The sequence below is a fragment of the Hydra vulgaris genome, chromosome 03 (genome assembly GCF_038396675.1).
Source record: "Hydra vulgaris chromosome 03, alternate assembly HydraT2T_AEP".
Lineage (NCBI taxonomy): Eukaryota > Metazoa > Cnidaria > Hydrozoa > Anthoathecata > Hydridae > Hydra > Hydra vulgaris.
The window spans coordinates 20,427,472-20,439,908 of NC_088922.1; the positions used below are offsets into that span (position 1 = coordinate 20,427,472).

The 12,437-nt window shown below is 29.4% G+C and overlaps 1 protein-coding gene across 2 annotated transcripts; it reads right to left on the bottom strand.

Moving 5' to 3' along the window:
- Nucleotides 1-4,188: 4,188 nt before the first annotated feature.
- Nucleotides 4,189-5,877, bottom strand: LOC136077676 (zinc finger MYM-type protein 5-like). 2 transcript variants are annotated; one of them, XR_010637177.1, is made up of 3 exons: nucleotides 5,196-5,877; nucleotides 4,539-5,071; nucleotides 4,189-4,466 (listed from the first exon to the last, which is right to left on the bottom strand). XR_010637177.1 is itself a non-coding variant. In XM_065791910.1 (2 exons), the coding sequence occupies exon 2, from the start codon at nucleotides 5,054-5,056 to the stop codon at nucleotides 4,595-4,597; it is 462 nt and encodes a 153-aa protein (XP_065647982.1). In that variant the 5' UTR covers nucleotides 5,057-5,071; nucleotides 5,196-5,877; the 3' UTR covers nucleotides 4,189-4,594. The 2 variants fall into 2 exon arrangements, 1 of the variants encoding a protein (XP_065647982.1); XM_065791910.1 differs by having other exon boundaries at nucleotides 4,189-5,071.
- Nucleotides 5,878-12,437: the final 6,560 nt, after the last annotated feature.

Sequence of the window (12,437 nt, forward strand, 5' to 3'; positions counted from 1 at the left end):
TTTTTTTTAAATGGAAAAAATCATGATGAGCAACGTGAAGCTAAAAATTTTGGTAATTTTTTGAACAATTTTCAACAGTTATTTCAATAATAGTACAAAGTATATTACTAGAACCCCTAAATATAGTCTCGAAAATGATGCAAGATCCTTGTGAAGGTATAGAGAAATCCGTTGAGATGCTTTCATCACTCCAAAACCAATTCCGGACTTTAAGGAATAACTGGGAGTTTGTTAAAAGCGATTCTGTTGCGTTATCAGCTATGTGGAATATTGAATCATCTTTTCCTCAAAAAAGATAATTCAATTTAAAAGTTCTTTGTTGAATTACAAATAGATGAGCCCATTGAAAAAAGTGAATAACGTTTCAAAGTCGAGGTGTATTATAAAGTAATGGACATAATTATTAATCAATTATGTACATTTATAAAAAAATATACAATTATGTACCTTTATTCGCCTACAGATATTGTGGCGTCATCTGATTAAGATATTCTTGAAGAATCGGAGGTGTTACAATTGGAATACCTCCCCAATATTTCACCTAGTTTTGGGTCTCAACTGCTTTGATGTAAAGTTTGTTTCTATGATCAATTGAAAGAATTTCTCGATTTACTCGATGAATGTCATCGATGGACAACACTATTCTTCTTATTCTGTAACTTCAGGTGTTCCTCAAGGTTCTATCTTTGGCCCTATACTCTTTTTAATTTACATCAACAATCTTCCAGATATTCTCACATCAAAGGTGGCATTGTTTGCTGATGATACTACCATTTATTCTTGTCGTAATAAGAAACCAACACCCTCTGATTGCTTGGAGGGGGCATTTGAGCTTGAAAAGGATCTCACTTCTGCTACAGCATGGGGTTCACAGTAGCTGGTGAACTTCAATACAGATAAAACTCAATTTTTTCAGCCAATCGTTATCGCAATAATTTATATCTTCCTATATTTATGAACAGTAATGTACTCAATGAGTCATCCATTCTTCATCTTCTAGGATTAACTCTTACTTCCGATCTTTCTTGGAAACCATATGTTAAATCAGTTGCAAAATTAGCACCTGCTAAGGTTGCATCTCTTTATCGAGCTCGTCACTTTCTTACTTTAAATTCTATTCTCTATAAATCTCAAATCCGGCCTTGTATGGAATACTGTTGCCATATCTGGGGCGGATCTTCTAATGATGCCATTTCTCTTCTAGACAAGGTGCAAAAACGCATTGTAAACATAGTTGGACCTGCTCTTGCAGCCAACCTTCAACCATTATTACATCGTCGTAATGTTGCTTCTCTTAATCTATTCTACAAATACTATAATGGGCATGGCTATAAAGAGCTAGCGTCTCTTGTGCCATCTACTAAAATTCATTTTCGTGTTACTCGTCATTCAATTAAGTCTCATCCTTTTTTTGTGACTGTTCCTAAGTGCTCCAAAAACGCTTATTCATCTAGTTTTTTTCCTTGGACATCAGCTCTTTGGAATTCGCTTCCTTCATCTTGTTTTCCTGATTCATATAATTTGCAATCCTTTAATAAAGTCCGTCAATCGTTATCTTGCTCTACAATTTTCATCTTTTCTCTTTCTGTTGCTTCCAACTTTAATTAGTGGCTGCTTGCAGCCTTGTTGGAAGCGAAGATGTTTAAAAAGAAAAATGAAAGTATTTGCTTCTATGAACCAAATTGTTGAACTACTTGAAAAACTTCGTTCTGCTGCAGCAGAACGAAGTTTTTCAAAACTGAACTTAACATAAACATATTTAAGAAGCAGCATATCACAACACCGTCTAAGGTCTGTGGCCACTATATCGATTGAGAAAGCAATAGCTTGTCAACTTGATTTGGATAAAGTTGATCAATTTGTAAAGGAAAATGAAAGAAAAAAACAATTTTAAACTATGTGCTAGAAATAAGAAATGTCAATAAGTTTTAAATAAATTTTAATTTTAAATAAATTGTTATTTCTATAAAAATATATTTTGGACAATAAAATATATCTTTTTTTGTCCAAATTAAAAAAATGTAAACATATACAGAAACACCAATAAGATGATTAAACGCATGGCTTTTTAAAAATCAGAATTGCAAACCTAAATCTTTTCTTTATTTCTATTGGATTATTAACATCAGGATTGCCATCTAAACCCATTTTGGTATCTTCAAATTGGACATTAGGAACATATGAGGTTTTTCTATTCCATATTGCATATAACGCCTATGATTTAAACACAATTTTTTTTTACTTTTTTTCAAATATCTTCGAGGAAAGTGGGGGCGCACTAATTTTACTTGCACGTAGCGCTAAATATGTAGCTATGCCACTGGTTTTACTTCTTTTGTAAATAATGTTTATTAAATTGTGAAATAGTTAGTCAGTATAAACATTTAATATTGAAGAAATAATTATTTTTATAATGATTTAGTTTTTAACGTTTTAAATAAATTTAGGTAAATCGAATTTAGAACGAACATTTAACTTTCGAACGTAAAAAGATATTTGGTTGTAAAATTCACGATTATTACATTTGATAATTAAAATAAAGGAATACGTTTCTTTAAAATCAATTCAAAGGTGACGAAATAAAATAGCAACTATAATTTTAACTTTTAGTAAAAGTCCTTAAAAACTATTTGGATTTAATTTATTCTTAACAAAGGCAGATACTCCATTAAACTTAATGGAGCATTTGTCAAACTAGTTTTTTAAACAATAATAACAAAAAAAAAGTCTTAAAAAATATATTTTTTTAATTTTGTTTAAAGATATTTTTAATCTTGTTTAAACATATTCGAATAAATTACTATTTAATATTAAAATTAATGGAAATAATAACTTAACTTTTAAATTATTTATTGACTTACAAAAGCATTTGAAACAATTCGGAGTGATACATAAAATTTATGATCGGATAAAAAGCGACCTCACCGAAAAAAAACAATTTGTTATTAATATGCAGAGTTGTTAACAAGACGAAAAATAGCAAGGCCAAGGTTACGGCAACATGTTCCAAGACCAAGGCCAAAAGTTTCAAATCTGTAAAAAAATCGACGTTTTTTTTACTGCCTTGAAACTTTTGTCTTTGACCTTGACCTTTTGTCCGTTTGTCTTTGACCTATTTGAAGATAATATGAAAGCTAAAAAATAAAATATAAATACATAATATAAAATATATAAAATTTTTAATTAATTATAAATTCTTTATTTTTATGTACTTATAATTCTTATGTACTAATAATTCTATGTACATATAATTCTATTTTTATGTACTTATAATTCTTTATTTTTATGTATTTATAATTAATTAGGAATCAATTCTTTATTTTTATATACCCCCACTTTTTTCGAAAGAACCTTTTTTTTTTTTTAAGAAAATTCTAGATATACAAGACTTTTTTTTAAAATTAACAATTGTGCCTCCCCCCCCCATCCACTTCGAAACCCGTGTCATTGGCCCTGCATGTGTTTAAATCTTTTTTAAATTTTAAAATGTTTCAACTAATAAAAAATGTTAAAACAAATCCCGTTAACCAATCATGTCATTGATTGTTGTTTTAAAATGGTTAGTCAAAAATGGCAACTTAAACCGTGACATTAAACACAAAATTGAGTTCTAATGCTTTAAAGTAAACAAAAATAATTCTTTTAAAAAAAAATCGACTGCAATACACTTTTTAAAAGAAAAACACATAAGAAAGTTCTGAAATTATTAAGAAAAGGTGGAAGGCCTAGGCCAAAATGTTCAAGGCCTAGGCCAAAATGTTCAAGACCAAGGCCAAGGTTAACAGTTTCAAGGCCGAGACCAAGGCCAACGCCTTAATTTATGACGGTTGCCCCCCACCACACACACACACGCCAGAATCTGAAAGCCCTAAAAAATCTTAGAAATGAAGACCTTTTTTTTTTTTTAGGAGACACAAATGTCATACATAATATAAAAATTTAACCTAAAAATCCGTTCCATTTTTTTTTGGAAAAAAATGCATAAAACACATTTATTTTGGCTTCATTTAAAGATACCATTTTTGTGTAATACGTGAGCATGCTCATTTTCATCACGGTTTAAGTTGCCATTTTTGATTTGGTAGCCTTCTAATCAGTGCCGTGGCGTGGTACATTTGGGCCCCCCCCAAATCATTTTTTTGGGCCCTAATTTTGTGGCATCACATTACAGGATATATATGTGTCACATTTTTTCTAAAGGCTAAAAACATCAAAAATAAGACATATAAGTATAGACAAACGTATATGTACGGATAATTATCAGAATAATGTTTGTTATATTATATTGGTAATACTTCAAAACCTGTAATAAATCACATATTCACAATTGTCACAGAAATGACTTGTGGCGAACTTTCATACTTGCAAATTTGTTGATTATCTCCTCATAATTTAATTTTCTTGCCACATCGTTCTCAATTGACAGCATCGCCAGAGAAGACAAGCGGTCATCAACCATTGTTGACCTATAAAAAGTGAAAAGAAATGCATAGAGCTACATCTATTATGTATAAAGTAGCAAGATTAAATATACTGACCTATGAAAAGTCTTAATCAATTTTAGCTTGCTGAAGCTACGTTCAGCACTTCATATTTAGTTCATATATAGCCATGACCGTACAATAGTTTCTCCATTCTTCATCTGTCGTTTATAATAAGTCACTGAAAATCGTCGTCTTTCTTGATTGTGTGGAAAATCTATCTCAATTTGCTTTACATCACGTTCAACAATGTCACACCTCTGTGCATCAGAAACATTTTCTGGCCAATCAGAAGGATCATCACTGAGAAAAAGAAGTGGCAGTGTTGTGGCAGTTGGTATACACTCACAGATTGCCATATTAGAGTCTCCTTCAGCAGACAAACCAAAACAAGAAACAGAATCATTTTCTGCATTGGCTGTAACATCATTATTGGTTTCTGTTATTGCTACTGATTCACCATCAGCTTGAACTGCTGGTTTCAAAAATTGTGTAAGTTTGGGGTACTTAGTTATTACTTCCCTGGCTGCAGCTGCTTCTCTTCTCTTAGCTGCACCACTTTTCACTTTCTTCATTCCAATAATTAATACCTAAAAATAGAACAGATAGTTTATAAAATTTACTTTTAGGTCCTACTATAGTACTATACCTATTTAATTTATACAAATAAATTAAATGAAAAATAATAATGTCTCCTATAAATAATAAACTTACCGGCTCAGCTGATTCAGCCACGCTCACTACGAATTTTGAATAATGACGATTGCGTTTCGGTTTAACCAACTACACACACATCATACAGTCAAATGAAGCAACTGACACGCAGAAATCAATATTTCAAATCGTATTTCAACTCACAATTTTTTATTACTATTCTAGAAAGTTATTAAAAAAATTAAAGAAAATACTTTTTAAAATATTATAAAATTTTAAAATGTTGTATTGCTGACGGCCCACCGGGAAATATCCCGGTGTGAAAACTCCATGTGAAATAGGAAAACTCATCTTTAAATAAACTGTTCATTATAATATAAATTTGTCAATCTAGTTTGTTTTATTTACATAATTTTTTGCATGCTATTTATGATATCATAATTTGTATTATAATTTTTATTGGTTTGTAACAATTCTATTTGTCGGTTAATATTTCTCTGTAATGTCTTCAAATTTTGATTTTATATTTATATCCAGAGTTTTAAATTGTTATTTAATCTTTTGAAAATGTAGTATGTTAACTACGAAACATGTCAAGATTAAAAAATTCCGTGTTTTTCATAAAAGTATGAGTAAAAATTTTAGAGTTAAGCTACTATATAGATACAGAAACTAAACAAGGATGTCCATTCTCATCAGTTGTTTTTTTTCACATTAAAATTGTCTTAGTAGCATTTATTTTATTTTATAGTTTGAATATAATTGATAATTATCTGTTAAAATAATAAAATGCCATAAAAAATTTTATCATTTTTTAAAAAACGGGCCCCTTATATCTCGTGGGCCCCCCCCAGATGGGGGGTTTGGGGGGCCTTTGCCACGGCACTGCTTCTAATTAATATAATCAAAATCCTTCAAACTGAAATTTAAAGACGCAGTTAAAATTTTAAAAATCGAAAGACATTTTGGAATTCAATATAAACTAAAAAACAACTTCTTGGAAATAGTTGGAATTAAAATATAATTGAGTAAAAGCAGGTAGAATAAAATGGAGGATAGAATGAAATAGTTATGACAATGTTTATTTATTTGCATTTAATTATTTATTGAATTAATTACAAATACTTTTTGATATTTTGTAGAAAATCATTTTCTGAAATGATATATAATTTGAATACAGGCAAAATAATATTTTTTTAAAGAGTTAAATTTTTGGAAGCTTAGTAGGGTATATGAGGTATAATAGGTAATTAGGTTGTTTTTTTTTTTTTGTTTTTTTTTTTTTTTGCAATAAGCTTTCAAGAAGAGCAGACGCGTTTTTATCTGTTTAAAAAAAAAACTGTCTTAAAAACTTTTTAAAAAAATATAAAAATAAAAAACTTATTGTTCGTTAAAACATTATAACAACTGGCAGTTACACTTGCATTAAAAAAATGCTACTGGAAATGTTATTGGAATTTAGAAAAGAAACGGAGGCAATGCTGAAACAACAAGAAAAAACATTTGTCGAAATTTTAAGTGCAAACACGAAAATCATCAATGAGCAGCTTGATAAAGTTGAAAAAATTTTTAAAGAAAATGCTAACCAAATCAAAACTTTGGTAAAAGATATTGAAAACTTAAAACTATCTTTAAATTTTTAAGAACTTTTCGATAAAAAAAAATAGCTTAAGTCTACGAAGAAAACAACGAACGCTTTGAAAAGGAAAACATTCTAGCGGAAAATAGAAACGAAAATAACAGAAAAATCGAAGATTCAAAGAAAAACCAAAGAATCGAAGGTTACGAAAAAAAGATCTGCAAATTGATGGAATACGAGAAAGTGCAAAAGAAACTTGGATTGAAACCGAAGAGTAAGTTCAATCATTTTTATCTAAAAAATTAGGACTGAATGGAGTTGAAATCAAGCAAGCTCATCGGACCGGATTGAGAAAGGGATGGACGTCCATGAACAGTTTTAATTAATTTACTTAGACACAAAGATAAAGCCAAAATCTTTCAAGAATTGCACAAATTAAAAAGAACAAACGTGTATACAAACGCAGATTTTTTGCTCGATACCGTAATTATTAGGAAGAGATTGCTGACTGAAGTCAAAAAAGATGTCAAAAAGGTGACAATATTGCCATCACGACAAAATCATTAATCTAAAATATGCTTTCATTAAAAATAACGAAAACTTATTAGTAAAACTAAAAAAAAATAAAATAGGATTAACCTCATAAAGAGCTGTAGGAAAATAATTTTTAACATTTAACATGGCAGAAACCAATATATCAAACATTTTAAATGTCTCGCGGAGATAATATACTTTTAACAAATGACATTGATCCTGATGTAAACATTTTTGAAAAACTTTCAATTGAAACTAATTATTTTAGAGTCAGTGAGGCTTCTAGCTTTCTTAATTCTTCATAATCTTCTTTTTCGCTGTTAAACCTAAATATCCAGAGTATAAATAAAAATTTTGATAATTTGAAAATAATATTAGAAAAATTAAACCATAAATTTAGTGTAATATGCCTAACAGAAACCTGTTTTCAAAATGGAGATGATTCAAACTCAAATTTTTATTTATCGGGTTATAAATCAATTCATCAAGCAAGGAAAAAGGGCATCGGTGGAGGAGTGAGTATTTTTGTTAAAGATTCATCTATTTTCAAAAAGATAGAAAACCTTAGCATAAATAATGCAAATTGCAAGTCGTTAACTATTGAAATAATCAATCCAAAAGCTAAAAATTCTTTCATTAATGCTCTATACAAACCACCCAATGCCAATTTCGAACTATTTCAAAAACATCTGGAGCGCATTTTACTTGACACAAGTAAAAACATTTACTTAACATGTGACTTTAACATAAATCTTTTAAATACAAATTCCTATTCCAACGTCAGGCGCTTTGTAAATACACTTCTTCAGCACAGTGTTATATCACGAATAAATGAACCGACGCGTGTAACTCCTTTAACTTCTTCAATCATTGACAATATTATAACTAATAACTATATGATTTGTGAAATCAAAAGTGGTATCGTAAATCCAATGATGCGAATAATGCTTATGATCTTTTTATACACTTTTTTTTAAAACAATATGAAAAAGCTTTACCAGAGACCAAGAAAACAATTCATTCAAAAAACCTGCGTAACCCTTGGATGACAAAAAGGCTTAAAAAATCATCAAAAAAAAAAAAACAAAGGCTCTACAATAATTTTTTAAAGAATAAAACTTTAAAAAATGAAACTAAATACAAAAATTCTTTTAAAAAGTTAAAAAAACAAATTAAAAAAAAACTATTACTCCAATCTGCTCAAAAATTTAACAGAAAATGGTAGAAAAAAATGGGATATAATAAAAGAAGTAACTGGAAAAAAGACATAACACTGTTAAACATAAACACTGTTTTTCAAGCGTTTACAAACAAAAATGAACACAGATGTTTTTGACAGAGATAAAATTGCTGATATGCTTTTTAAATTCTTTATAAACGTTGTTAAAAATTTGCCCGAAAAAATAATTCCGGGAAGCAAAACGTTTGAGACCTTTTTAAAAAAAACACACTCAGTTATGAATGAGTTTGAAATATCCTCGGATGAACTTCGAACAGCTTTAAATTTACTAAAAACCAACAAAAGTCCAGGCATCGACGGAATCAATGCAATTGTTTTGAAATCAGTATTTGATATTATCGAATTGCCTCTTTTAATAAATTTCAATTTATCCTTTAAAACTTGCGTTTTTCCTGACCAATTAAAATTAGCAAGAGTAGTCCCTATTTATAATAATGGCAATGACTCTTTAGCATCCAACTATAAGCCTATATCAATTCTTTCTTGCTTTTCAAAACTTCTTGAACGTATCATGCATAATAGATTATATAAATATCTTGGAATATATATTATTTTGTATAGCAAACAGTTTGGTTTTCGCAAGAGCCATTCAACATATCATGCAATAATTGAATTAGTTAATAAAATTTTGAATGGTTTTGAAAATAATGAATATACTCTAGCCTTGTTTATTAATTTAACCAAAGCATTCGATACAGTTGACCACAAGATCCTCCTACACAAGCTAGAGATATATGGAGTAACAAACAACAATCTAAAATGGTTCAGATGTTACTTAAATAATAGAAAATGAGGAGTGTCGTACAACTCAACATGTACACGATTACAAACAATTAGTTGTGGTGTACCCCAAGGCTCAATTCCTGGACCTTTACTATTTTTACTCTGTGTGAACAATATCTACTTTACTTCAAACATTCTAGACTTTACTCTTTTTGCTGATGGTACGAATATTTCCTTTACTCACTCAAATATAAAAACAATATTTTCTACAGTTAATCAAGAGCTGCAAAACTTAAACGAGTGGTTCATTGCTAATAAACTTTCCTTAAACATCCTCAAAACCAAATATGTTTTATTTTACAAACCATCCAACTCTGTTAATTTACCACTTCAACTTCCCAAGCTTATGATCAACAACATTAATATAGAAAGAGACTATTCTATGAAAATCCTCGGAATAATTTTTCAAAAAAATCCTAATTGGAAGAATCATATTTTGCACATCGAAAACAAAGTCTCCAAGTCAATTGGCATCATGCATAAAATAAAACACCTTCTAAATAAAACTTGCTTAAAAAATATATATTATCAGTTTATACACAGTTATATCAACTATTGCATTATCGTTTTGGCAAGCACACACTCTTCAGTACTAAAGAAAATATACGTTAAACAAAAGCAAGCGTGTCGAATAGTGTGCAATGCTAATAGATATACCCACGCTAAACCATTATTCAGGGAAATCGGAGCTCTAAATATTTATAAACTGAACCTCCTCCAAAATTTATTATTTATGTTTCAATCGCAAAACAACTTGCTACCAAAATACTTTGAAAGTCAATTTTCCACCATTGATCACAAATACCCAACGAAGTACTCTTTTCAAAACTTTAAAATTCCGAAAACTTTACTCAAAATAACTGACTTCTCTATCTCATCTCGAGGACCGCGGCTATGGAATTCGATCCTTAAAGAGGAAATAAAAAAAAAGTCTCTTTACAGCAGCAGTCAAACAGCACCTATTTAACTTAAATGACGTTAACATACTCTCATCATCTTGAAGAGGTTATTTAACTTTTTGGCAGGAATAAAAATTTGATCACTTTACTATGCTTTCTTTAGATTTTAATATTATGGAACTTTCAAAGTTGTTGTTTTGCTAATAAATTTCAGCAGATCACAAATTAACGTTATTATTTATACACAAGTAAAGTTTGGTCAAATTTGAATTGCTGCTGATTTCTTTATTGTTAATAATTCTTAAATAACCAAAATTACACAGTTACAGAACTTAATCGATTTTGCGGTATACAACAGAGCCGACAACATCGGGGAAGCCAGGGGTATTGATCCCCCTTACTTTTTTTAATTTATGAAATTTTTAGATATAGAGAACTTTTTTAAAAAATTAATGGTTATGCCCCTCCACTTTAAAATCCGTATCATCGGCCCTGTTCAACTAACAATGAAAACTCAAGTTACAAATATTTCTTGACAATTTTAATTAGTGAATAAGAGCTCAATAAAAATGCTGGCGCCAAAATATCCCCTTGGGGGTTACTATTAATACACCAAATTTAATAAGGTAATGAATAACTATTTACGTTATTTTTAGCGCAGTAACTTGCTAAATAAAATGTAAAAATTTTAACAATCAAAAATTAGTTAGTTTCTGTATATTTGAATAGAAAGTTTCCTTCGACATTTTTTGTAATTTCCAAAAATCAATTAAGTTCTGTAACGGTGTAATTTTGGATATTCAAGAATTATTAAAAATAAAGAATGCAGCAGTAATTCAAATTTTACCAAATTTTACTTGTGTATAAATAATAACGTTATTTTGAGATCAGTGAAATTCACCAAAATAAAATCTGTTGCGAGCCGTAATCGAAAACGCAATTGAGTACAGTAAGAATTGTTCTTCAAAGAAATTTTTTTTGGTTTTATCAGGTTTTCTTGAATTTTAAAGTGTAAAATATTTAAGGTAAAGTTTTATGGATGCGATAGAAACATAAGCTTAGTAAATATAAATATTTAAAGTAATAGATAAACCCATAAATAAAAAAAATCAGAAAAGACAAAGATATAACAATTATCTAACAATAATCAATTGAAAAACGTATACATCATAAAATTCTATGTCAAATATGGGAACAATAAACTTGTTGATTATTTTTTAGCTTAAAATAAGATTTGAAACAGTGACGGATCGAGGATTTATTGGTGTTTGCAATTGCTAAATTCCAGACATGTAGCAAACTCCAAAAATTTATATGTTAATACTAATGTCAAATAAGGATGCTTTGCAAAAAATTGCGAAGATTTGAGGCTGGGAATAAAAAAGCCCCAAAACTTTTGCCTACCCTGTCCCAAACATGAGAGCTACAAATATGAAAAATGCTGAAATATTTTTGTACTATTTTCAACTAGACTTACATTCATTGATAAATTTTAAGTTTCATAGTATTATCTCTCAGCGTTTAAAAAATATAAAATTTGCAACCCCCTCAAGTTGTGGTGGTTTAAACTTTATATGGTCATAATTTTTGAACGCAAAAATATTTTATCTCAAAAACCAAAAAATGCTAGCAAATCAGTTTTTTTGCCTCATTCAAATAAACTTGAAGTGTTTAACTGGTTTTTCTTGATTGTCATCCTTCACATATTAGTTTAGAATTAAAAGCCTTCGAATAAAGATATTATATTTTGGCGCTTGCCTACTCGCTTACGAGGCATTTTTGAAAGCCTTTAGAAGTGCCTTTTGAAAGCCTTTGTAACAGTTAAAGGCGAATGGAAGCGAACAGTAGACAGTTTTTAACTAGAAATAAATTTCAATCGTTAATAAATAGACAGCTTCTTGCCATGTTTAAGGAACTTAATGAAAAAATACTTTTAAACCTGAAAAAACTCGTAGTGGCTTTAGCAGTAGTGGTTTGTTTCCAATTGATCGATCAAAAATTTGTTCTGAAAAAACTGCTTTGCAAAGTTTTTGAAGCTGTTGAAGAAGAGAACATTAATAGTTTATTTCAGCCTGTAACCAATACGCCTAAAACATCATTAAGTGGAATGTCAAACTGAGAAGTGTTACTTAGAAGTTTAAGTACGATAAATGAAACAGTTCAAAAGACAGGAAAAGATATCAACCAATCATTTTTAATGTTGCTCAAAGATTAACTTACAACTTTAGATAATAGAAAAGAGAATGGTGAAAGAATTTAACGGCCAG

Coding starts and splice junctions, on each gene's coding strand:
- LOC136077676 (XM_065791910.1), bottom strand. CDS start 5,056: ATGAAGAAAGTGAAAAGTGGTGCAGCTAAGAGAAGAGAAGCAGCTGCA.